This window comes from Dryas octopetala, chromosome 7 (genome assembly GCF_963921425.1).
Source record: "Dryas octopetala chromosome 7, drDryOcto1.1, whole genome shotgun sequence".
NCBI classification, from domain to species: Eukaryota; Viridiplantae; Streptophyta; class Magnoliopsida; order Rosales; family Rosaceae; genus Dryas; species Dryas octopetala.
In genome coordinates this window covers 1,408,035-1,432,297 of record NC_141372.1, presented here as the reverse complement: position 1 = coordinate 1,432,297, position 24,263 = coordinate 1,408,035, and the positions used below count along the sequence as shown (strand labels likewise).

At 38.9% G+C, this 24,263-nt stretch overlaps 4 protein-coding genes across 8 annotated transcripts; 2 read left to right on the top strand and 2 right to left on the bottom strand.

The window, feature by feature from the left end:
* Positions 1 to 308: 308 nt before the first annotated feature.
* On the top strand, positions 309 to 3,501 carry LOC147278211 (pfkB-like carbohydrate kinase family protein). 4 transcript variants are annotated; one of them, XM_086250763.1, is made up of 8 exons: positions 309 to 634; positions 851 to 1,114; positions 1,206 to 1,283; positions 1,422 to 1,475; positions 1,714 to 1,821; positions 2,367 to 2,464; positions 2,652 to 2,772; positions 2,883 to 3,501. In XM_086250763.1, exons 1-8 carry the CDS (start codon positions 464 to 466, stop codon positions 3,129 to 3,131), a joined length of 1,143 nt encoding a protein of 380 aa, XP_086106889.1. In that variant the 5' UTR covers positions 309 to 463; the 3' UTR covers positions 3,132 to 3,501. The 4 variants fall into 4 exon arrangements, with proteins under 4 accessions (XP_086106889.1, XP_086106890.1, XP_086106892.1 ...); XM_086250764.1 differs by having other exon boundaries at positions 310 to 634; positions 1,437 to 1,475; XM_086250766.1 differs by lacking the exon at positions 1,714 to 1,821 and having other exon boundaries at positions 310 to 634; positions 1,437 to 1,475.
* Positions 3,502 to 4,018: 517 nt separating this feature from the next.
* Positions 4,019 to 7,173, bottom strand: LOC147278210 (proteasome subunit alpha type-1-B-like). Its single transcript, XM_086252550.1, has 2 exons — positions 6,691 to 7,173; positions 4,019 to 4,750 (listed from the first exon to the last, which is right to left on the bottom strand). Exons 1-2 carry the CDS (start codon positions 7,039 to 7,041, stop codon positions 4,259 to 4,261), a joined length of 843 nt encoding a protein of 280 aa, XP_086108676.1. The 5' UTR covers positions 7,042 to 7,173; the 3' UTR covers positions 4,019 to 4,258.
* Positions 7,174 to 11,125: 3,952 nt separating this feature from the next.
* On the top strand, positions 11,126 to 17,065 carry AUL1 (auxin-like 1 protein). 2 transcript variants are annotated; one of them, XM_086249973.1, is made up of 7 exons: positions 11,126 to 11,626; positions 12,084 to 15,780; positions 15,875 to 15,994; positions 16,080 to 16,145; positions 16,224 to 16,313; positions 16,401 to 16,577; positions 16,779 to 17,065. In XM_086249973.1, the coding sequence occupies exons 1-7, from the start codon at positions 11,292 to 11,294 to the stop codon at positions 16,812 to 16,814; spliced, it is 4,521 nt and encodes a 1,506-aa protein (XP_086106099.1). In that variant the 5' UTR covers positions 11,126 to 11,291; the 3' UTR covers positions 16,815 to 17,065. The 2 variants fall into 2 exon arrangements, with proteins under 2 accessions (XP_086106099.1, XP_086106098.1); XM_086249972.1 differs by having other exon boundaries at positions 11,126 to 11,644.
* Positions 17,066 to 17,215: 150 nt separating this feature from the next.
* OTC (ornithine carbamoyltransferase) lies at positions 17,216 to 19,748 on the bottom strand. The gene is made up of 5 exons (XM_086249974.1): positions 19,496 to 19,748; positions 18,529 to 18,863; positions 18,217 to 18,348; positions 17,846 to 18,121; positions 17,216 to 17,604 (listed from the first exon to the last, which is right to left on the bottom strand). Exons 1-5 carry the CDS (start codon positions 19,707 to 19,709, stop codon positions 17,422 to 17,424), a joined length of 1,140 nt encoding a protein of 379 aa, XP_086106100.1. The 5' UTR covers positions 19,710 to 19,748; the 3' UTR covers positions 17,216 to 17,421.
* Between the last annotated feature and the right edge of the window lie 4,515 nt (positions 19,749 to 24,263).

The window sequence follows — 24,263 nt, the reverse complement described above, 5'->3', positions numbered from 1 at the left end:
GTATAAATTAATGTAATATTTGTGATGTAATATTATTTTTCTTTTTTTATTGTAGTGGCATGTGATGTAATATTTGTAAATTTTAATACTTTTTACTTTATTATTTTGTTTGACTTTTTAACTAGTACATAATTTAAAATGCTATTTAATTTTGATACCTAAACTAAAAAATTATTTAAATTTAATAGTTAAAATCAATGACCTACAAAAAAACCCTAAATTTTAAGAAAATTAATTAAAGATTTAGGGAGGGAAAAAAAAAACCAAAATAAAATAAGAATGGTGGAGCCTTGGAGCCCCGTTGAGGATGGACTGGACCTGCAAGGCTCGTGGTTGGGTTGCAGAGTCTATAAATTCACAATACTTCGAGTCTTTAACACGACGCGAAGAGAGTGAGTGAGTGAGTGAGAGAGGGAGAGCAAAGTCCTCCTAAACATCAGAGACAGAGCCAGAGGGCCCGAAAATGGGAGCAGAAGCCTTGTCCACCCCCACCAACTCTAACTCCAACATCAACTACGGTGGGGAGGCTCCTCTGGTACTGGGACTACAGGCATCCGCCCTTGTTGACCACGTGGCCCGCGTTGATTGGTCCTTGCTCGATCAACTCCCCGGCGACCGCGGTGGCTCCATTCCCGTAACTCCTTTTCACTTTCAACTTCTCTCTGTCTTTTTTCTTGTTTTGCTACTTACTTGGGTGATGGGTCTTCTCAATTTTGGTAGTTTATGCCAATTTGGAATTCATGGGTTAGTCAGTGGTACATTCATTGATATAAATATGAATGAATTTGGTGGTGGGTATTGTTGCTTTGTGCTCAAAGCTAAATACTTTACTTTTTCTTGTGTTGTGTAGGTTGCAATTGAAGAGCTTGAGCACATTTTGAGTGAGGTGAAGACCCATATTATCTCATCCCCAGATGATCCCAAACCCATGAAAACCATAGCCGGGGGCAGCGTAGCCAATACCATCCGGGGGCTGAGTGCAGGGTTTGGAGTCTCCTGTGGAATAATTGGTGCCTGCGGGGATGATGAGCAAGGTCAGTTATTTGTCAGTAATATGAGCTCTAATGCTGTGAACCTCTCAAGGTTGAGGATGAAGAAGGGACCCACAGCCCAGGTTAGCCTCCCCCATTTCCAATTTTCGCCTTTTCTCATTGAGATTGTAGATGGTAGTTTCTGAAACTTTGTTAGTAATTGGTATGGTACAGTGCGTTTGCTTGGTTGATGAGTTAGGCAATCGTACAATGCGTCCCTGTCTCTCAAGTGCTGTGAAACTTCAGCCTCAGGTGCATGCTAACTTCTATTTGTATCCATATATGCATACATATCTGCATGACTGTGTATGGTGTGTGTGCGTGTGTGGTGTGTGTTTGAGCTGTCAATCGTTGACCACTTCTTCAAATGAGCTTACAAAGAATTATTAGAATTATGTTATCCAGGCAGATGACTTGACAGGAGCGGATTTTAAAGGTTGTAAGGTCAGTCTCTTCTATCCTTGCTTCGTTAAATTTACTCGAACAAAGTATAATAAATAGCATAATGCACTTTAGGCATAATGGTGGGTGAAACTTAGACCTTTGAATCAGTAATATTTTTCATTCCATGAACTTGAAATGTTTGGTAAATTTGTAGCCCTGAAGCATCTGATAGATGGTATGAGTTAAACAGTTAAAAGGTCTCTGTGGATGTAACTGCTGATATCTCTTTTCTTTCCAGTGGTTGTTACTGAGGTATGGTATAATCAATCTGGAAGTGATTCAAGCAGCTATACGGTTTGCCAAACAAGAGGGTCTTTTTGTGTCCTTGGACCTGGCCAGTTTTGAGGTACAACTATATTCTTTGAGATTCTTTCATTTGGAAGTTGGAACATTGGATCATTGGATTGTCCAAATTTTCTTTTGAATCCAGAATGAGTAATTTAAACAACTTGTTTCATCAGAATACCATATCCCTGCTACTTTTTTTTTTTGTTAAAATCCCAATCAACCAACAAACAAGATACTAATGAGACTATCACGCAGTCTAGCAATCCCATACAATCCTCAACTGAAAACTAAGTAATGTAGGGAGGATGGCTATCTAAGATAGTACAGCCAAGATCAAAGTCCAAGCCAAAGCTAACCAAAAATCTGTTACAATATTTCTCTCTTTGTAAACATGATTAAGGCTACACGACGAGTCCCTTTCCAAAAACTCAAACTCCTGCTCAATTATGCTGCAAGTGCATGTAGAATCTTCTGTTTTCATTTGCAAGCAAACTGAAAGTACATCGTTCTGTTTGACATTTAACCAGTTCTTTTTTTTCCTTTTTAACAGCAAATTTCAGGTCTATATGTATAAAATCTTATATAGTCTTTAACATTACCCAGATGGTTCGCAACTTTAGATCACCTCTTCTACAGTTGCTGGAGTCGGGGGACATAGACCTCTGTTTTGCCAATGAGGATGAAGCAACAGAGTTGCTAAGGTGACTTTCATTCGGTAGTAATTGTGGCATGTGAAACTGTCCAGTTTTTTATGAACCTAAAGTTGACTTTCTTGATATTTAAGTCATAACGTGTCTTCTTTTTCTACCAATAGGTACCATTTTGGTTGTTTTTTCTTTTCTTTTTTTTTTTGGCTGGACTGTATATGATGTTTAATTTATCTTACAGAGGTTGTAAGGGCAACCAAAATGCTGATCATGAGGTTGCACTTGAATTTCTGACTAAATACTGCAGCTGGGCTGTGGTGACATTAGGCTCTAATGGATGCATTGCAAAGCATGGAAAAGAGGTTAGTAACTTAGTAAGATTTTGCTCAATGTTATATTGATGAAAGGACTGTCAACGGAATGAATATTCCTTTGTCAAGGGTATTGTCTAAATTTCCTTTCTTGATATCAGATTGTTAGAGTTCCAGCCATAGGAGAATCCAATGCAGTAGATGCCACGGGAGCAGGTGACCTGTTTGCGAGTGGGTTTTTGTACGGATTGGTGAAAGGATTGTCTCTGGAGGAATGCTGCAAAGTGGGTTCATGCAGTGGTGGATCTGTTATTCGCTCTCTTGGGGGTGAGGTGGCCCCGGAGAATTGGCAATGGATGTACAAGCAGATGCAGACCAAGGGCCTCCATCTTCCTGATATCCGTAAATGATTTTTAATTTTTATCAGAGAAGTCCATGGCTACTACATTATCTTTTCAAAGCAAATGGCAGCTATGGTTGCATTTTGGGGATGACTTGACTATTGCTCACAATGGAAAGGCAGGGGCGGATTAGATTAGGGGAAAGCATGAAGCAACTGTCCCACTGCAATCCTGCGTAGCTTTTTTTTTTTTTTTTTTTTTTTTATGTTGCAATCCTTAGTAGTTTAAGTGTTGGTTTAATATGTTCAGTGATTTTGGAAATTTTTAATTGTTCTCACACTAGCCTTGTGCTCTCATTATTTTTTCTTTTCTGTTCGAATGGGGGACCCAATGTCCTCTCAAAGTTTGCAAGCTAATAAAATTTGAAATTGATGGTAAACATGTCAAATTGATTGATTAAATTAGAAAGTGAAGCTTGGCCGAAAAGGCAGAGAAAGTGAGGCAAAGGTAAAAACCAATGTCCAATCCAACTGACATTGGATTGAATTTTAATCCTATAGCAATTAAATTGGGAGAAAGCAAGCCATCTCCACCGGAACGGGTATAGGCTTACGAGTTACGGCTTGAAAAAACTACAAACCAATTAATTATACTAAATCAGATTGAATTTTTATTGAAATGCAACATTTTTTTACATATAAACGCTCATATGGTCTAACTTCTAACACAAAAACTTTCTATAGCTCCAGATGCACAAAATATTTATTCCAACATTATTTCGGGATGCACTTTAGTTCAGAGCTCAGGAGATTTTGTTCGTTTTAACATTTAAATTATCACAAGCTCAACACAACCTCTGTGTCAGCAGCCCACACGTGCCCTGGTACATCCAGAAGTAAATCATTCCATAACAAACAGTATATAAGAAGGTTGGACTCTCCAACATGACCACCAAGTTGAATAACTGTATCTTAACGGTAAATATTAAACTAAAATTTGATCAGGCAAGAGGCCACCGTTAAAATGTTTGCGCTAATGAGGCCACGTAAATTGCATAACCTTGAGTAAAAAGTAAAAGGAAAAGCAAAGGTCCAATAAGAAATGTTATCTTCCACAATACCATCCATACTCTTAAGAAACACATGCTAGAAAACCTCATTTGAAAGGGATGGAAAGACAACTGCTTCTAGCATTCCTCAAATATCCATTGGAGCTACATCTGGGTCAGCAGGAGCAGCACCCTGGTCAGCGGCAGCACCCTCTTCCGCAGCTGCACCCTGGTCAGCGGCAGCACCCTCTTCCGCAGCTGGAGGCTCATCCTGCCCCACAATCTCAAATGCATCAATCAACTTCTGAACAGTGTCCTGATCCAATATATGGAATGGCTCCCCAACTCCTACCACAGCAACTGTGCATATGGAACTTGTCAGTTTTTCTCCCTGCAAGGTTTCCCTTGTTGCAAAGAGGGCATCCTTGATCAGATCCTCCCGTGGAGAATCCGTGAATTTCTCAAACCTGCGTTCCAAGTATGTCTTTGCAGCTTGTGAGCGAGACCCTATTGCAAAAGCCTGGTATTCAAAGTAGTTTCCACTTGGGCAGTTGTAATATAGGTGTGCTCCAGATTCATCCAACCCACCTACTAGTAGTCCAACACCATATGGTCGTTTCCATGAGCGTTGGGTACAGACCTGCAAACCACAATGATGTATAACTAAGATGAGGCAACAGTCTCTAAATGCATGTACAAATAAACAGTAGTATACGTGTACGAATATAAATGATTAGGAAGACCAAAGTTAAAAATATTGAAGAGACATAAATAAGTTTGGTGGCCCTTTTTGTAGCAGTTTTGCTTCACATCAGTCGCATTCAAGAGGCAAATAGATTCAGCATTTAAAAATACTGAAAGATCACCCTCAAGTTAGCACCTTGACACCCCAACACCATTAGAAATTGACAACTCCTGAAGAATCTCAGGGTTGGCCAATAGTTCAACTTCAACTCACTTCAGAGGTCTCTAGCATGCTTATCATGATGAACTTGACATGATATAATTGAAGAGAATCAACTCCTTAATCACAATCACTGAATAATCAAAATATGTCAACTACATATTCTTACCATTCTACTGAATCCATCCACTTGTATCCTTATGGACCTTCTATAGTACACAATCACAAAGTTAAAGCTTAAGAAATTTGAAAAGATGTCATGACATGCATGTTTCGTAGAATTTTGAAACGAAGGCATACAAATATGTACATAGTTATATCTTTTAAGAAATAGGGAAAGCTTTGTCTATCATGCTGGAAGAAAATTTGGTTACAAGATTCAATGATTGGGATATAGATACATGTGTGTGTGCATGTGTGTATGCACATGTATATACATATATACATATATATGTATAGGGAGGGAATGAGACCGTGAGGGAGAGACACAGACAAACCGAGAGAGAGAGAGAGAGAGAGAGAGTTCTTATCTCAGAATAGGGTGTGCAATACAACGAAAAGAACTTTTTTGATAAGTCATATTAACACACCATATGTAATTCTTGAAAGTACACAGAAACATAAAATCTAAAAGTTAACCAATATATGGCTAAAATAACAGCAGAAAATGTAACAAAAGCTAATAACAAGCCAGCTTGTTAGTAAAGAAATGAGATCCAGAAACAAACAATACAATATGACACCCTTATTGCATATTAAGTATTCAATCTAACCACTTCCCTACATACATTTCCTACAAGTCCTTCCTACATGGATCCATATTTTTATTGAAATCCATAACGTATATGGCTACCAAACTTATCCTTTTGGTGTCATTTCTTGATGAATCAGGTCCTTTCCAGTAAATCATTAATTCGTTTTTCATTTCTCACTACAATTAGTTCAGTTTGTCTGGGTAATTTACCAACAAAAACCAAATATTGGATGTCACTAATTTCCTAAAAGTTCTGAAATACCAGCATTCAGCATGATATGCATTGAGAGTCATGAAAAAAGTTCTTCAAAAGACACATTTTGTATTAAGTCATCTTGTAAACCCAAACCCAACAATACCACATTCCTACACAACCAGTTAAAAAGTCTATAATTAACAGCACAATCTAAACCCTGATAGCTTCGCCTATCATTCCCCAAAACTTGCTTTAACATATGCTACTGAGAATAATTTACAAAAGTAAAAGAGATAATAATATATAATCTTCAACTTTGCATATTTGGTACCCAAGGAGACCTTTTGACACAAAAGAACACAAGTAGCTAACTCTAAAATTAAAACCCTAGTCCAACCACTCATTTGCTTTGTTTGCAATCTTAGGGGTTTTAAATGTTTGTTTTCCCATAAGAACACAATAATCCTCCCCTCAAATTAGACAAAAGCGTCATTTGGTTGAGTTGAAACTTAGTCTATACTTCTAATAAACTAAACCCCAAAATTTTCCTTGTTTAACTCTCGATTTTGAAAGAAACACCCAGAAAATGAAGTAATTCCCCGAGCCCTACCTCGACCAAAGCCCTAACCCCAATTTCCCGATCCAACAACCACAACAAAAACAACATTTATACAAATGAGCAACAGAAACGGATTCAAAATTAGGGCTTTGAATACGTAAACGCACCTGGGCCTTATCTGCGAGCTGAACGACGAGTCGTCCAACAGGAAGCGGCGATTCGTAGGTGTAGTTGTAGTTGATGCACTCCGATCGCATATAGCGGGAGAGGACACGACCGTCGGCGGTGAGACCGGCAATGGCGACGCCGATGTGGTCGTCGACCTTGAAAATCTTCTTCTGGTGGGAGGAGAGCTCGGAGTTGGCCTTGTTGACGCAGGCCAACACCACGTGGGTCTTGGATCGGAGCCCGATGGCCGCTGAGCCTTGCTTCACGGCCTCCATGGCGTACTCCACCTGGAAGAGCCGCCCGGCTGGGCTCCATGTCGTCACGTCCGTGTCGTACTGGTTCCTGAACATCTTTACGGCGTCGTTTCTTCTTCTTCGCACAAAGACGCACTGCCCCTCTCAGTCTGAGTCGCTGGGTTTTTTATCGTGGGTTTTTCTTTTTCTTCAAGGCAAGTGAGACAGTGACTCTGTGAGGCAGAGAGAGAGAGAGAGAGAGGGTTTTTGTGTGTATTTTTTTTTTTTTTTCTGGCTCGTAGATGTTAAAACTTAAAAGTAGAAAAAGATAAAAAAGATAAAAAGTTGGAGTTCTACGACGACAATGCAGTTCTCTTGGGGCCTAGGCCCAGCTTGATTATTGAGCCTCAATCCCATAATTGGGCTTTAGATGTAATTGAGCCTTATGTGGTTGAATATACTAGTCCGTTGAATTATTGCACTCCAAATGGTCCTTACTCCTTAGTTCGGATGAATTTTTCACCATTGAAATTATAATAGATGAGAAAAAGGTTCACTTTAGAACTCGCTTTAATAAATAATTCATTTAATTTTTATTGGTGTTAAAAATTTACACCTATTTTTTTATGATGATAAATTAGTCCATACTTTAAAATTAGAGTTCGTTTAATATAGGGTTGAATGTTTGGCATGTCTTTCTTGTTTATCTTTTAGAGTGCTACTATCTGCACACATATTTTTCTCTTACTATACACTCTTTTTTTTTTTTTCTAATTTCTCAAAACACATCCTTAAAATATTTTAAATACCCTCATTTACACACAAAAAAAAAAAAAAAAAAAACTAAAACCCAGCCAGCCCACGCCCACCCTCGACCCAACTTCGGCCACTGTCGACAACCTTTTTCCCTAACTCCTATCTCCCTTTCTCTTTCTCGCTTCTCATTGTCACTCTTTATCCACCCAACTCAGTCACACTAGTCTGATCCCACCTCCGACCTCGACCCCACCGTGCACCGCCGCTGTCGACGACGACCTTGCCAGCCTCCAGATCGGCCAGGATCTGCAGCAAATCGAAGAGAGTGAGAGAGACATAGGAGATAAGAGTGAGAAAGGCATAGAGGAAAGAGAAGGAAAGAGACAAGGAAGCAGAGAAAGAGAAGGGGGAGGTCAGTCGTCGACCACTGATCTTAAGGCCGGCAAGTTCGCCGGCCCTTGCATCTGATCGGAGAAAGAGTGAGAGAGAGAGAGAGAGAGAGAGAGAAAGAAAGAAAGAGAGAGAGAGAGAGAGAGAGAGAGAGAGTGAGTGAGAAGCCAGAGAGAGGAGAGAGGAAGAGGGAAAGAGAAAGGAGAAATAAGAGAGAATGAGAGGCCGTTGGTTTGAACTGCCGACAATAGGGCGGCGCCGTTGATGGTGGGGTTGAGGTGGGTCTGGACTTAGAGATGGTGATGGGTGGTTTTGTTATTCTAGGATTTAGTGAGGGTATTAAGGTCATTTGGTTTAGGGGTTAAAATTATAATTTAATAAATGAGGGAGAGATGTGTGTAGTGAGAGAAAAATGAGTATGTAAATAACAACACTCTTATTTTATTGTACCGATTTAACAATTTCAATGTTGAAACTGTTCAATAGTAATTAACAAAATTATGGTAAATGTGATCCAAATTATTGTACTTTTGTGTGTGTTTAATTTATTTTTCACATGTATGTATAATAAAAATACAAAAGATATTTGTATAATATCATTATATAATTTTACGATTGAAAATATCAGAAATTGCATTGTGTTGCACTCTCAGCTCATCAACTAATGGGCCTACTTGTATCAATTATGTTCGTGTGGGCCATTTTGTGCTGAGGAGCCTCCATGTAGGCTTTAAAACTAAAAAAAAAAAAAAAAAACCTTTTAAATTGTTTAATATCGTAGAGGCGATCAAAAGCAATTCATCATAGAGAATATTCTGTAGGATATCAAGATATGCACCCTACAAGACCATTATTATATATTATATATTGAACATTTTTACAATAATTGTATAAACAAAACAAGAAAAAAAGTTTTCACAATTAGGACCCGTTTGACACTGCTTTTAAAATTGTCAAAAGCGCTTTTACTAATTTGAAAGCGCTTTTGATAGCGTTTGGCAAAAATAATTAGAAGTGCTTTTGAGTTATAAAAGCACTTTTAAGGGGTTTTTTGAGAAGCACCTGACAGGTGCTTTCTCAAGAAGCACTTTCAAGTGCTTTTGCATAAACAACTTAGAAATTTTATAAAAATTTATATATGCTTCTTAACATAAGCGCTTCTGACAAAAGCGCTACTAAATAAAAATGCTTCTAAGAAGCAGTGCCAAATGGGCCCTTAACATTATTGCATGAAAATATATCGGCTCCCCCTTATCTTTTTGGTACTTTAACAAACAGCTTAAGAAGAAGCAGAGAGTTAACCTTTCCTGCTTCTTGCTCTTTCACAGTCCCACTTTTCCTTTCCCTCAAATTTTCTATTCAACTTCACAAATAGATACATTCCTCCGCGCAGGGTTTTATATATTCCATCAACTATAATTCGTATACATGATTTGCCTGCCGAGTTAGTAGTCACCAACTTAAAGGAAAAGCAAAAGAGCTAGTAAAAAGCAGAATCACATGATCATCATATGCATCATATGCTTTATGCTTTTGTATATTGCATTATTCAAGTTATCATTGATCTAAGATTTCCATAAGATTCCGCAAAAGCCAAAGACTTGTCTCCTCAAATTCGAGTCTTGAATTAGATTTACCACCCATTAAATCAACGGTTTATTAATTTGCATGAGATGTAGATTTGATTGCTGGGTTGTTGGTAGCTGAAATTACTAGTAGTCTACTATATTTGTTACGAAATTTAACATGCAAATATTGTATGTGATACGAATCAAATACATTTTTTATTTTTTATTTTTGAATTCAATGAATTCACTTTTATTATTCTTAAAGGTATAGATTTGAGTCGTTAAATTTGGATTATATCTTGTGATATTCGTACCATAACTGGTCTCCTTCTCTTGTAGTAGTAGTAGATATAGATTTTTTATTTTTTATTTTTGTCTAAGATATAGGTTTGATTGTTAGGTTGCTAGTTGTGGTCTCTATCGCATGTAAGAGCTTGAACAAACAACCGTTGGTTCTAGACTTTTAGTCACATTCAAATAATTGCATGCAAAGGGCTTATAATGCAAAAAACCGTTGTCACATTCCAACGAGTACCAATTATAAGGAAGTACTGTGTTATTATTAGGCTTTCGTACCCATCCTATCGTTATCTTTCTTTTGCTGTGCAATATGATGATCAAATTAACAAAAAGTCCGAGTTCCAGCGGATAAAAGAAAAAAAAAAAAAAAAAGCAAAGTCCGAGTTCCATTGAGTACTGAATTTTAAGGCATCATACAGCCATTAATGGTTGCCTTTTAGAATACAATAAGCCTAAGGCAATAAGCATTGTCCCTCTGTCTGGAATAAATGCTTTCTCATGCTACTTGTGGACCTAAACAAACTAAAATATATGGATTCCACTGCAGATATTTATATTCAAGAATACTGCTTTGTCAAACTTAATAATCAAATTATGCCTCAATACACATATTAATTTAGTACTTAGTATGAATAAATGAGATTTATAACAAATGTATACTTGAATAAAGAAACAGTATCACAATTTAGTGAACAAAATTTGATAAAGTGAGTTTTTTGTTCTAGATATCATGTTGATAAACTCTATATTACTATTTACAAAAAAGAAAGTTGATTTTTCTTTTAATTTAGAGATGAAGAGTGTGAATTTCGAAACCTCTTTAACAAATAATTGGTCCAAAAAAATAACATCAGACACCTATACAAAAACTTAATCCATGCACATTCTTACAAGCTGCCAAAGATTAGACCTTGGTTCAAAGATTGTGTCACACGACTCACACTCACACTCACACATAAGTACATAACACAGCTATAAAAAAAAAAAAAGACCACGTCGGTGTCGTCGTGTCGAAGATTTAAGAGACGAGTTTGGACGCAAAACGACAGCACAATAGCCAATAAATTTTCGATATAAGTGAGACAGTCAAGCTCCCTGTTCACTCTTACCGGCTCTGCCGGTCACCCTCCCGATCTTCTCATAATAATCGCCGATTCGACCGACGTCTTCCGTACTCTGACAGTTTTACCGCATATTTTCTCGTTGTTTTATCTCTCAGTCTCACCCTCGGTCTTCTCTCTTCTTCTTCGTGTCTGACTCTGTGGATTTCGCTCTGCGGAGAAAGAACACTGAGACGAGGAAGAAGAAGAGGTAGATAAAGATAGTGCCTTTTCCTCACCTACCAGTCAGTCCATGGATTACCAAGCTTCGTCCGTGACTCTCTCTCAGAAGCTCTCCAACGGCGTCTCTATATACGACGGCGTTTTCTCCTCTGCTCCCTCTAAGTTGGTGGTTCCGACTTTCTCCTCCCGAGTGGAAGACTACACCGAGATTTTCGGCGGCTCCGAAGCTTCGCGAGGCCGCTCTGCAATTCCGGTTCTCGAAGTCCCGGAGCTCAACGAACAAAAGGCCTCCGTGGATGTTCGGAGTTCGAAGCTCGACTACTCCAAAGTTTTCGGCGGCTTTGGAGATTCGGATTTCGCAGTCCCTTATGGGGAGCTCTTTGAGGAGCCAAAGAAAAGAGACAGGTTGCACAAGGAAAGAAGGTCCATTTACTCTCCCTTTTTCTTTGAATTTTTATTTTCTTCGGGTATTTATATTACTGTCATTTTAAATAATGTCTAGTTAAAAAGTGAAAATGAAGCTTGGAACTTTATTAGTAGCTGTTTTAATGAGAAAGGGAGTTTGTATTTGGTGTTTCAAGTTTAGATTTTGAGTATGATGTGGAATTATCCCAATGCCAGCAGCAAAGGGAGGCTATATTGGCTTCAATGTTGAAAAATGACCCTGACATTTTAACTTGTAAAGAATCAAGAGTTCATTGGTTTAATTCACAATGTATAGATACTGTGCTGCAATAGTGCACTGTTTAATCAACTTCATAATGTACGATTTATCGAGTGGAGTATAGCAGTTCTCATCAAAGATAAATCAGTTCAGCTACAAAATTAACCTTCTGGTGTGTTTCTTCCTTTCTTTTAATAGGACACCAGCGAAAAAAAGGTCCCCGTCAGAAGAGGCAGATCCTTCATGTTTGGAGGAAAATCATGTTTTGTCACATGAAGCATCTTATCAATCATTTGATGGTGCCAAGAAGTTCAGCATGTCATACCATAAAAGCAACCATAGAAGCAAAAGTTTCACAGGTGGGACAACGCTACACGCTGTTCCAGCATATACGTGTATGATTGATGAAAGCACTCCCTTGCGCGTGACTGAAAGTGATAAACCAGTAACCTCAGTAGCAAATGATGCTTGCCCTGACATTAATATCAACAAGGGTGGCGATTACATGAAAGCCACAAGAGATCACCCAGCTGGTGATGCCAGCAAACAGGCTTCTGGAGGAGGTGTCAAGGTTCAAAACAAATCTAATCGGAAAAGATCCAATTCAATTGATGAGTTATTTAATTCACGTGAAATTGGGCAAGGAATTCATCCTTCGAACATCCCACCATTTTCAGGCCCACTGTCTGAGGGAAAGGGTGAATTTAAGAAACCAATGACTTCTATGTTTGGGGTTTCCAAAAGTGATATTTCTGAAGGTGCTGGAAATGTACATTCACCACCGTATTTCGATGAGGAAGTAGACACAAATTCTGTTGCTGCTGCCTCTGCCGCTGCTTTGAGAAAGGCAATAGAGGAGGCTCAAGCTAAGATAACGATGGCAAAAGAGTCGATGGAAAGAAAGAAGGTTGGTCTCCAAAATCGTGCCAAAATGAGCTTTGATAATGGTATGAAACTTGAGTCGAAAAAGGGGGGTAAATTTGCAGACAAAGCAACCATATCTAAAGAGAAGAAGACTCGGGAATTTCATGAAGAAGTCGAAGTTCCTGTTCTTGTTTCTGCTAGGCCAGGACAAGTAACTGCAGCATTTGAAGATCCAGATAAACTTAGTGGTGCTAAGAAAGCTGAAGGGGAAACACATCGGAACGAATCTAAGCCGACTCAAACAGATCATAGGCAGGAAGAAGCCGATGTATCAGAAGCAGCAGAACAGTTTTATGAATTCGCTGACACAGGTGAAGCTGATGTATCAGAATCAGCAGAACAGTTTTATGAATTTTCTGACACGGGTGAACCTGATGTACCAGAAGCCGCAGAACAGTTTTATGAATTTGCTGACTCGAATGATCAACAGGTTGCAGCATTAGAGCATGAAGAAGCCAACAATGCTGGAAAAATGATACAATTTGTAGATGAAGATGAGCAGGAAAAGGAAAAAACAACCATGGAAGCTTTTGAAATCCCAGAACTAGGTGATGAGAGATTTAAAGAAGCTGAAGAAGAAGATAGAGAGGTGGAGATGATATTTAATGCAGTTGGAGGGACATCTGCTGAGTGTGAAGAACACGTAAGCGAATTAGCATCAGCTCAAGAGGTCTTTGATCTGGAACAAAATGAGAAGAGACTGGGAGCTCCCAAAGAGCATGAAGAAATTGGGAATCTTAAAGCAGCCTATGCAAAGGAAAATTTTGAAGAGAAACCAGGGGAGCTTGAGAAAGAAAAAAGAGACAACAAAGGGCTTGAACCTCAGGAGTTACAGGACACCAAACATGTGAAAAGAAAATTGGTGGCTCTGGAGTGGGTTGAAGATGAGAAGATAGGCATGGAAGCTTGCAAGCAGGAAGAGCATGAGAATGAACAAAAAGATATCCACAGGGAAGAAGACACTGAGAGGAGAATCAACAAAGATAGCAGACAAGAAATCATTGAGGAGACACTTAATGACTTTAATGGTAAGGAAGATTTTGAGAAGAGCCTTAAAGATGAGAGTGAGTCTGAAGTAAATGAGAAGCTTCATGACACCAGAGCAAATGAGAAGATACTCGAAGGGGCTGCTTCTCAGAAGAAAGAGTGTGATAAGAAACAAAAAGAGAGTTTTGAGTGGGTAGAATCTGGGAGAATGCATGTACTGATTGATCTGGGCACAGAAGATGAGAAGGTGAAAGTGACTCAAGGGCATCTTAAGAACCTGGACTGCAATTTTGAGGCAGAAGATAACCTTTATGAGCAGGGTGAAAGTGAGGACCTAAACAAAATACAGGGATCCACTAAACATATGGAGTATGACAAAGATGTAGAAGAAACTCCAAAGGTACCTGCACCTGAAGACGATGGGGGTATAATAGAAGTCAGTGATACTTTGATTGAACTCAAAGAGAATGGAAACCAGTCAGGACCGGTTGAAGAGGAGAAGGGCGTGGAGGAGAAAGAGATCCGTGAAACAGATGACTTGGCTCCAGGTGTCAAACATACTGAGATACTGAAGCAAATGGAAGATGCAACAGAGATCCATTCTTCTGACAAAAATGGAATAAATGTAAATAGAAATGGCATAAGCTTTGGGCAAAAGCAAGATGACCAGCTTGCCAGAGAGCCTGAAGTAGTCTGCAATTTAGGAAAGCATGTTGAAGAATTGGGAGATGTCAATAAGGATATGATGGAAGCTGAAGTTACTGTGAATAAGGAAGAGAACAAGAATAGTTCCAGGTCTTCTCATAGGAAAAGATGGTTTGGTATAAGCATAGCAGAAGTTTCTGAAACATTGATTAAACTGAAGGAGAGTGGGAACCAGTCAGAACCAGTTGAAGAAGAGAATGACATTGAGGAGAAAGAGATATGCGAAACAGATGGCTTGGCTCCAGGTGTCAGACTTGCTGAGATACTGAAGCAAATGGAAGATGGAATAGAGACCCATTCTTCTGACCAAAATGGTATAAATGAAAATAGCAGTGCCATGAACCATGGCCAAAAGCAAGATGATCAGCTTGCCAGAGAGCCTGAAGTAGCCTGCAATTTAGGAAAGCAAGTTGACGAATTGGGAGAAATCAGTGAGGATATTATGGAAGCTGAAGTTGCTGTGAATCAGGAAGAGAACAAGAATAATTCCAAGTCTTCCAATAGGAAAAGATGGTTTGACAATGGGAACAAAACAAAAGCAGCTCAGCTTCCTGATATGCTCAGAAGTGTGCTACTGGATAATGAGATGGAGACGAGCCAGCTTACTAAAGAAAATAAGGAGAATCATAAAAAAATCCTGACAAGCCAAAGTATGGAAGAAATTGAGGAGAATCAAGGAGCAACCCTGACAACAGAAGAGAGTGAAACAATGTACACTTCACAGAAAGAAGTGGAACAAGAGAAAAAGGAGAATAAACAAGAAGAGTGTGAAACTAGTGTTAGTTCACAAAAGGAAGTTGAGCTGGAGAAGGAACACTTGATGCAAAAAGATATTGCAAAAGGGAGGGAAAGGGAAAAACAAAAAGAGAGAAAAGCTGTTGAAAGAGTAATCCGTGAAGCTCGTGAAAGGGCATTTGTTGAAGTCCGAGAAAGAGCTGCTGGAACTCGTCAAAGGGTAATGGCTGAGGCCCAAGAAAGGTTAGGGAAGACTTCTGTGCAGGCTAATGATAATTCATTAGCAGAGAAGGCTTCAAAGGAAGCCAAACTAAAAGCTGAACGTGCTGCTGTGGAAAGAGCAACTGCAGAGGCTCGGAAGCGTGCCTTAGAAAAAGCATTATCTGAGAAGGCTGCCTTCGAGGCAGGAAAGCAGGCTAAAATGTCTGTTTCGGAGAAATTTTCTGGTGCTTCTACAGATGGAAGGCAGGCTAAAAGGTCTGTTTCTGAGAAATTTTCTAGTGCTTCTGGAGATAATGGAATAAAGCTGAGTGTTTCGTCTGTGGTGAGTGTTTGTGTTATTATGCTCTACTCTTCCTAAGTATCAAGAAGCTTGTCCTGTGGCATCACAAATTAATGGATTATAAAAATTCTTGCAGGACACAGAGTCTAAAGGCTCACTCCCTTCAAGCACATCAAATCAGGGCGGAACTAATGGTGAATCAGCTCAAAGGAGTAAAGCTAGGTTGGAGAGGAATCAAAGGACAGCAGAACGTGCAGTATGTTTCCTAGTCTTTCTTGGATTTGGATGTAAAGTGCTAATATGTAACAAGCTTGCTTCATGTACTTTTCTGGTCTTTTCAGGCTAAAGCTCTTGCGGAGAAGAATATGCGTGATCTTCTTGTACAGAAAGAGCAAGCTGAGCGAAATGTAATATTTTGTTTTAGTAAGTAATTTCTTTCCGAACACAAGTGTCTTCTCACTCTTGTGAATCTAATTTTGTGGCAGAGATTAGCAGAAACTCTTGATGCTGAGGTCAAAAGGTGGTCAAGTGGAAAGGAGAGAAATTTGCGTGCACTGCTCTCAACGCTACAATATGTATGTGCCCACCCGCCTTCTTTCTATTCATGTTTCTCCAGTGATACTATCATTAGCTGGTTCTAACTGGATGTTTATAACTGGCAGATCCTTGGGCCTGATAGTGGTTGGCAGCCAATTCCTCTAACAGATATCATTACCGCTGTTGCTGTAAAGAAAGCTTACCGAAAAGCGGCTCTCTTTGTTCATCCTGACAAGTTACAGCAACGGGGTGCAAGCATTCAGCAGAAGTACACTTGTGAGAAGGTGTTTGATCTTCTAAAGGTGTGTTGCTGATCTTCTGTCCTTGAAAATATGAAGTTGAAGAAACAATAAGTGTGTGTGTGTGTGAGAGAGAGAGAGAGAGAGTTTCACAGGAACTTTTTTTCTTTTAAAATTAAAAGTCTCAACTTCTTTAGATCCTTCTCGTTCTCTTTTGAACATCAACATCTTTAATCTCACTTATATGGTCTCTGTTATCTCCAGGAGGCTTGGAATAGATTCAATGTGGAAGAGCGGTAGACTGGTTCTTTTGCACAATTGCACCTACGAAGAATCACCTCCCAAGCCTACTTTACACCCTGCCATCGTGTTGATTCATTTCACCTTGGAATAAATACTATTATTAGGAAATAGATGTAGGCATTCTTTACGTAGATACACTGCTGTAACTCCATGTAACAGTTGCGCAGGGGCTCTTTCGAGTCGGTTCAGTGTTAAGCCTATCCTCGTTCTGGAAAGAAGCAAGAAAGAAAAAAAGAAGCTTATCCTCCTTTTTGTTTGTTCTTTCGTTTTAATTATTTATTTTTGTGTATGGGCGGTCAGATCTTATTTGATTTGGTGGCAAGTCTTTTTTAACCATTTCCAATATTTAAAAATGACATCCATAATTGCTCCAAAAACCTCAAACTAACCACAGCGCATTAAGTTTTACATATTCTCACGCCATAGAGATTAGAGAGAATTACAAACAAACAACATTAGGAGTACAGACCCGAATCCACAAAACTCTGGACCTATTTGAGCTCAAAAGTATCACTAAACTTGAAACGCTTATATATTGCTGCGACAACAACTCTTACACAAGCTAGTCTCTGAGCTTGATAACGAAGTGGAGTTTGGTAAGCAATTACACGCCAAGCAGATGAAGCATTATAGCATTCTGGGCATGCATGCGATTTTCAGCTTGTGGAAACACAATGGAATTTGGAGCCTCAATCACTCCGTCAGTCACTTCCACTCCTCTTTCTGCTGGTAAGCAATGCATAAAATAAGCTTCCGGGCCAGCTATCTTCATAAGATTTTCATCCACCTGTAACAACAGTAAGCAATATAAGTCAAATATATATATAGTCAACACTAACAAATGACTGAACAAATAAAATAAAACTTATTCCATGACATTCATCACAAACATATAGATTATGTAATGCAATATGAGACATATAATCAACGTCTGAATATGGAATACCAGATTCATATGAAGGTTTACTAGTCGAAATCACACATATCTAATAATAGTGTTATTGAAAAGGTTTTGAAATAGAATATACCTGAAATTCTTGAAAAACTTGACGGCGATGCGCAGCTTCTTCCTTTTGCCCCATGCTAGCCCACACATCTGAGTACACAACATCAGCTCCTTTGACTGCCTCCTTTGGATCATTTGTAATCTCAATCTTGCTGATACCCGCCTGTTGTGCCTTCTCAACCGTTTTCTTATCTGGTTCAAAGCCTTTGGGGCAGGCACAAACAAAGTGGAAAGGAATAACAGAAGCCATCAACAACCAAGAGTGCACAATGTTGTTTCCATCTCCAACATAAACAACCTGAAATTTGTGTAAAATTTTACCGCGAGAAACTACATTCAGGAAATAGTATCATAAATAAAAACCCTATTTAGCAAGAAGAACACTTGGCCAACCTTAGTTCCTTCTATCCGACCAATGTGTTCAATGATAGTGAGAACATCAGCCATAATTTGGCAGGGATGGTTGTAGTCTGTCAGGCCATTGACAACAGGTACAGTTGCATATTTAGCCAAATCAAGGATGTCCTGCAACAAAACAGGTAAGTAAAAGCATTTGTAAATACTTTACTCTCAAGGGGAAATTTCCACGAGTTCCCATAACAAATACTCTAACCTATCCAAAACAGATAAATGAAAGTTCAAACCAAGGTATGCACACTATTATCACCTTCAATAAATACAAACATAAGAAACTCACCAGCATACCTGATGAGCAAAGACGCGTGCCATAATGATGTCATTATAGCAAGACAAAACACGTGCAACATCCCGAGTTTCCTCCCGCTTGCCCATCTGAATATCATCAGGCCCTAAATATATAGCATGACCTCCTAGCTTGAAAAACCCGGTCTCAAATGAAACACGTGTTCTCATGGAAGGCTTTGCAAAGATCATAGCCATTGTCTTCCCCTTAAACGGGAGGAATGTCTTCTCTCCTGATTTGAGTAGTGCCTTGACCTCCACAGCACGATCTAAGATCTTTAGAATGGTTGATTTGTCAAAATCACTTATGTGCAGAAAATCCTTCAGTTCTGCTTTGGCTGGAAAACGAGGAAACAGGGAAATGGGGGAGTCAGAAGATAATTAAGGCTATTGAGCCATTGAGACTGTTGGTCTTTTACTTTCTTTCTTTTTTCACGAGATGTTATGTCTCTGTTGAAGAAGATCATGTGCTAGAATTTGTTTTCAAAGTATATTACGGCACCAATTCACAAGTCATCGGAGATTTTCTAAAATGACTTTTCAATAAGAAACCGTATATGATTGAAAAGAAATGTGATAGTAATCAAATGGCCACACAATCTCTTCTAATCAATATTAGCAAAGTTTTATTCAGCTACGCTCTAGCTTCCCTATATCTAATTTTCAATCAGAAACCCTAATTCTCACAACAGCCCAATCTTCCAACAAAGATGCTATTCACCCACGAGGGCCACGACATGCTTAGATGCCTGCATTATTCAAGAACATCACCATTTCATTGTCCGTGAGTATTTCCAAACCCTAAACCCTCATTCAGATACTCAACTATCGCGATTTTGTATTTATAGATTATTTATTTATTTCAACACTGCCTAAACCCTGAATTCAAGTGTATTAAGCAAAAGAACAGAGATTATCTCTTACTTAAGCTAGTAAACAGTCTGATTAAGAATTAGAGGCGAGCATTGACCTGTTCCACTGTCCACGGACGAAGGTGAATAAGTAGCAGAGGAGGTCTGGCACGAGATTCTTCGGAGACTCGCCGGAGAAGAGAAGGAAATGCCGGTGAACTTGCCGGAAAATAGAGGCGATTGCCGGAGACTCTGGCAGGAGAAAGAGGAAAATGGAAAGGAGAGAGAGGGTTTGTCTGATCGGAGCAAAAGGTGAGAAGAAATCGCCGCCATTGCTTTTGGGGGGAACAGTCGAGCTTAGCGTATTTTCAGTTTTCAGGGGTTTTTAACCAACACCCAAAACAAACACGGGCTTTTATAGGGGCTCGCACTCGTAAAATTTTATTATTAAAATATTCTTAAAAGTAAATTACTTATACAACCCTCTAGGGGCCCGTTTGTTTCACCTTCTTAGTAGGGATTGGCTTAGTTAAGACCCTAAGCCCATGTTTGGTGAGAGTAGGATTAAAAAAAGAGGGGCTTAGTGAATCCCCTCTAACTTAAATGAACCTTCTTAGATGGGCTTAGTGAAACCCATGAGAAAGTGGAGGTTTAGCTAAGAACCTTCTTGGCTTGTACTAGCTAAGACGCACCCCACCCGTTTGCAACCATCCCCAGCCCGTCCTTCGCTTCTCCCTCCCCAACCCAGCACATCCCCACCCCACCCCCCAGCCCAGTCGCACCCCCCACCCAGCCCCCCAGTCGCACTCCGCCCACCCAGCTCCGGCCCCATCGCACCCTCCACCCAGATCGTACTCCGCCCACCCAGCTCCGGCAGGGTGAGAAACCTATGTCTTAACCTGGACAAGTCCAGAAGCCCATGTCTGAAGAAACCCATTTGTAGTAATTGAATGGAATGAGAACCAGAGCAAATACGAACAAACACAACGAAAAAAACCCAACCCAGTAGAGCTCTTCTATGCAACAACTACAACAGAACACACCTCACCTTACGATCAAGACTTAGATTAGACCCAAGATTTACATGATTTGTAGGAAAATCACAGGAAAAAAGAAAACACCGAAAAAGGGCAATAAAGAAAGGGGGCGAGAAAATTAGCGAGAATGATTGGCCATGCAGTAGTTTGGTGCCAACGGATTCAAGCCAGGACCGAACACGCGAAGATTCTCAATCTCAAAGGTGACGACGACAGAGATGACCAACGGCGATGATGATGAGATTATATTCATAATTGATGCAAATGGGTTTCCAATTGATTTTTGTGTTTGAAAGAAAGAGAGACGGTGATGCTATCTATGTGTACTGGGTTTCCCGATTGATTTTGGACTCAGAGAATCATCAGAGATTCTTGGTTGGATTTGGAGAGAGTTTGGCGAGAGCGAGAGAACCATCAAATGGACCTCTGCTTCTTCATCATCCAATCAAGCCCAGTTGGGTCCTTCTCCTGTTGACCCAGTTGACCCAGATACTTTTCTAAAAAAAAAAAAAGTTTATCAACAAACTTTTCTATATAGTTTCATTAAAAAAAATTATTTATAAATACTTTTCTAATTTTCTAAACAAACTTATAAATAGTTTTTAAAAACCTAATAATAATTATCAACTTGTTAGTCCTGCACTGCACCAAACATAGGACAGGACTATTTTAATTATCCAGGTTGTTAGTCCTGCACTGCACCAAACATAAAGGTAGTTCTTAGCTAGCTTAATCCATGCCAAGCCAGTCCATGCCAGTCCCTACAGCTAATCCAAGCCAAGACAGTCCTGTGAAACAAACGAGGCCCTAAAGTCTAAAGACTCTAAACAAAGGTATATGACAGCCTAATTGTCATGCCATGTCCTCACAGATAATAACTTACATGTTTTTGTAAATTTGTAATAGAGACAGGTTCTATCCCTCCATTGTTTCTCTTTATCTTTTTCTCTTTCTACTGCTCTTTGCTCTCTTTCTCTCGTCCTAATAGATAATCACTTACCTATTCTTGTGACAGAGACAAGTGATATCTCTCCATTATTTTTCTTTATCTCTCTCTCTCTCTCTAAGTGGGCAAATTTAGTTAATTTTTTATTTTATGTAGTGTATATGCGATAGATATTTTAGAAAATTAGGATTAAATACCAAATATCAATAGTTTTTCAGTAAAGCAGTAAGACACTAATTTTTTTTAGTTTAGATACTAACCTAGAGTAAGACATTTTGGATTAGGTCACAAATCAGTTTGTTATACAATTGTGACTGTCGAATAGTTACAGTTGTAATTGTCGAGCAGTCACAGTTGTGACTGTTTAAAATTTATAAAAAATCAAAATTTTTAAGGGTTTCATACTTTTGATTTAGGTTTAGGGGATGAAATCCTATAACTCAAAGACTAAACATTAAAGTTTAAGCCTTGTAAATATTGAAAAAATAACAAATCAATAAAAAAGTTATGACTGTTTGACAGTCACAGTTCGATATAACTATATTTTTTAAAGTTGGTACTTAAACTGAAATATAGTACCTAAAGTGAAATGACATAAATGTTTTGGTAGTTAAAATGAAAAAACATTACAATTTGGTACCTAAAGTCAATGGACCTTAGATATTTTTTATTTCTATTACAATTTTAAAATATGTCTCAATCACATGGACAATTAAGTTATTCCCGTCCTGTTAACAATTACTAAAAATTTAAAAATAATTAAAAGAAATGCTTGGCCCTCTCTACCTCTTTAGGGAGGACCTATTTCTCTTTAGTCTTTACTAGTCAATTATAACTTTGATACATATTTAATTTTCTTTATTTTTTTAATAACCAACTCTTCTTTATAAGTTAATATATGTTGAATTGTAATTTTTTTTGTCTATATTTTTATGAGAAAAAAGATACTTTTTTTTATAAATAAATTAAACAATTTCAAAAGGAAATACATTGGATAGTCAAAAAGACGATGGTCAACCCATATGACATAAACGTATGTTTGATAAGAAGATGTGTTGCCTGATTAGACGCCAACGTAGTGAGTATGGATAAAGTTGAGTTTATAAAGTTAAGGGCAAATTACACGCAAATACTTCAAGTATACACCCTTGTTTACTTGAGTAGCTCAATAAAAAAAAGTTACTCATAAATACCTTAACTACTGATTTTGCATACCCAGGTACCTCTGTCAACTATTCCGTCGGGGAGGCCATTAACTGCCTACGTGGCACACTGACATACCTTTAAAACATGCCACATGAACAAAAAAATAATAAAAAATAAAATAAACTTTAAAAAATGAAATAGTTATTTAAAAAAACAAAAAAAAAATTAAAAACACAATAATTAAATTTAAACAATAAAAAAATCAAGAAATATGCAGCCCCAACACCCCTCCCTCTGATACCCACCCAACCCCAGCCACCCACCCTGCCGCCGACCCACCCCTCTCCTCTCTATATGCCTCACTTTCTCTCTCCCCGCCCCTCACGTTCACTCTCTGCCTCGCTCTCTCTCTCCCCGACCGAGCCACCCACCCCCTCTCTCTGCCCTCCCCTCTCCTATCTCTCCCTGCCTCACTATTTCTCTCTCTCCCTGAAACCCCAGCCTCGACCCTCCCTGAGCTCCACCCTCCTCGTTCAGATCAGAGAGAGGGAAAAAAAACAGAGTGACAGAAAGAGGAAAAACAGAGTGAAGCTGGTGGCCGGAGAGGGGAGGGAGGTGGGTGGGTCACTGAGTTGGGTGGCCGACGCGAGGGAGGAGGCCTCGGGGCTGGGGTTTCGAGGAGAGAAAGAGTTAGAGAGAGGAGAGGGGCGGGGAAAATAAGGGTGGGTGGCCGGGTGGGTCGGCGGAGTGGTGGCTGGGGTTGGCGGTAAGGTGGCTCGGGTCGAAGGGGTGGCTGGGTCTCGGAGGGAGGGGTGGGAGGCGGAGGGAAGGGTGCTGGGGCTGCATTTTTTCTTTATTTTTTTGTTTTTTTAATTTAATTATTATGTTTTTAATTTTTTTAAATAATTATTTTATTTTTAAAAGTTTTTTTTTTTTTGTCCACGTCGCATTTTTCTAAGGGTTTGTCAGTGTGCCACGTATGCAGTTAATGGCCTCCCCAACGGAATAGTTGACGGAGGTATCTGAGTGTTTAAAATCAGTAGTTAAGGTAACATTTTTTTATTGAGATACTCAAGTGAATAAGGGTATATACTTAAGTTACCTACATGTAATTTGCTCTAAAGTTAAAAACCGATTGGGAGCAACCATTAGAACTTAGAAGCACCTTCCTAATTTATGTAATTACTCTACTGATTCATGGGATGGTCTAACCGTCTAATACATCACCAACTTTCTTTTCCGTTTATATTTGAAATTGTATTACTTTTTTTTTTCTTTTTTGTGATATCCATAATTTTTTTTTCTTACATCTATTAATTACATAAATGTTACTATTTTATGAAGAAATGAATTTACATTCTTTATTACTCTTATAGCCTTATCTGTATTTCTCCCGTTTTCCTTCCTTCTTCTTTGGGTACATTCTCACTTTTGTCTTTCTTCACCACAGCTTTCTATTTTCAATCTCTATAATTTAGTAAACTCAACTGACCTCCTTCCCTCCCACCCACCAACCCATCTAAGGGTCTACTTTGAGGAGGAAAATAAAATAAAATTAGAGGGTTTTGAATTTTGGACATGAATAAATGCTTGTTGTGCATCCGAATTAATGTTTCCGAAGTACGTGGGAAGTATTAGCACTGGAGACTGGAGAGGAGGAATTAAACCAATTTGGAAATTTTTTCTGACTTGGGAAACATCATAATGAGCCGCTAGCTGCATCTTACTGTACCACCCTGTATAGGTCCATATGTCATA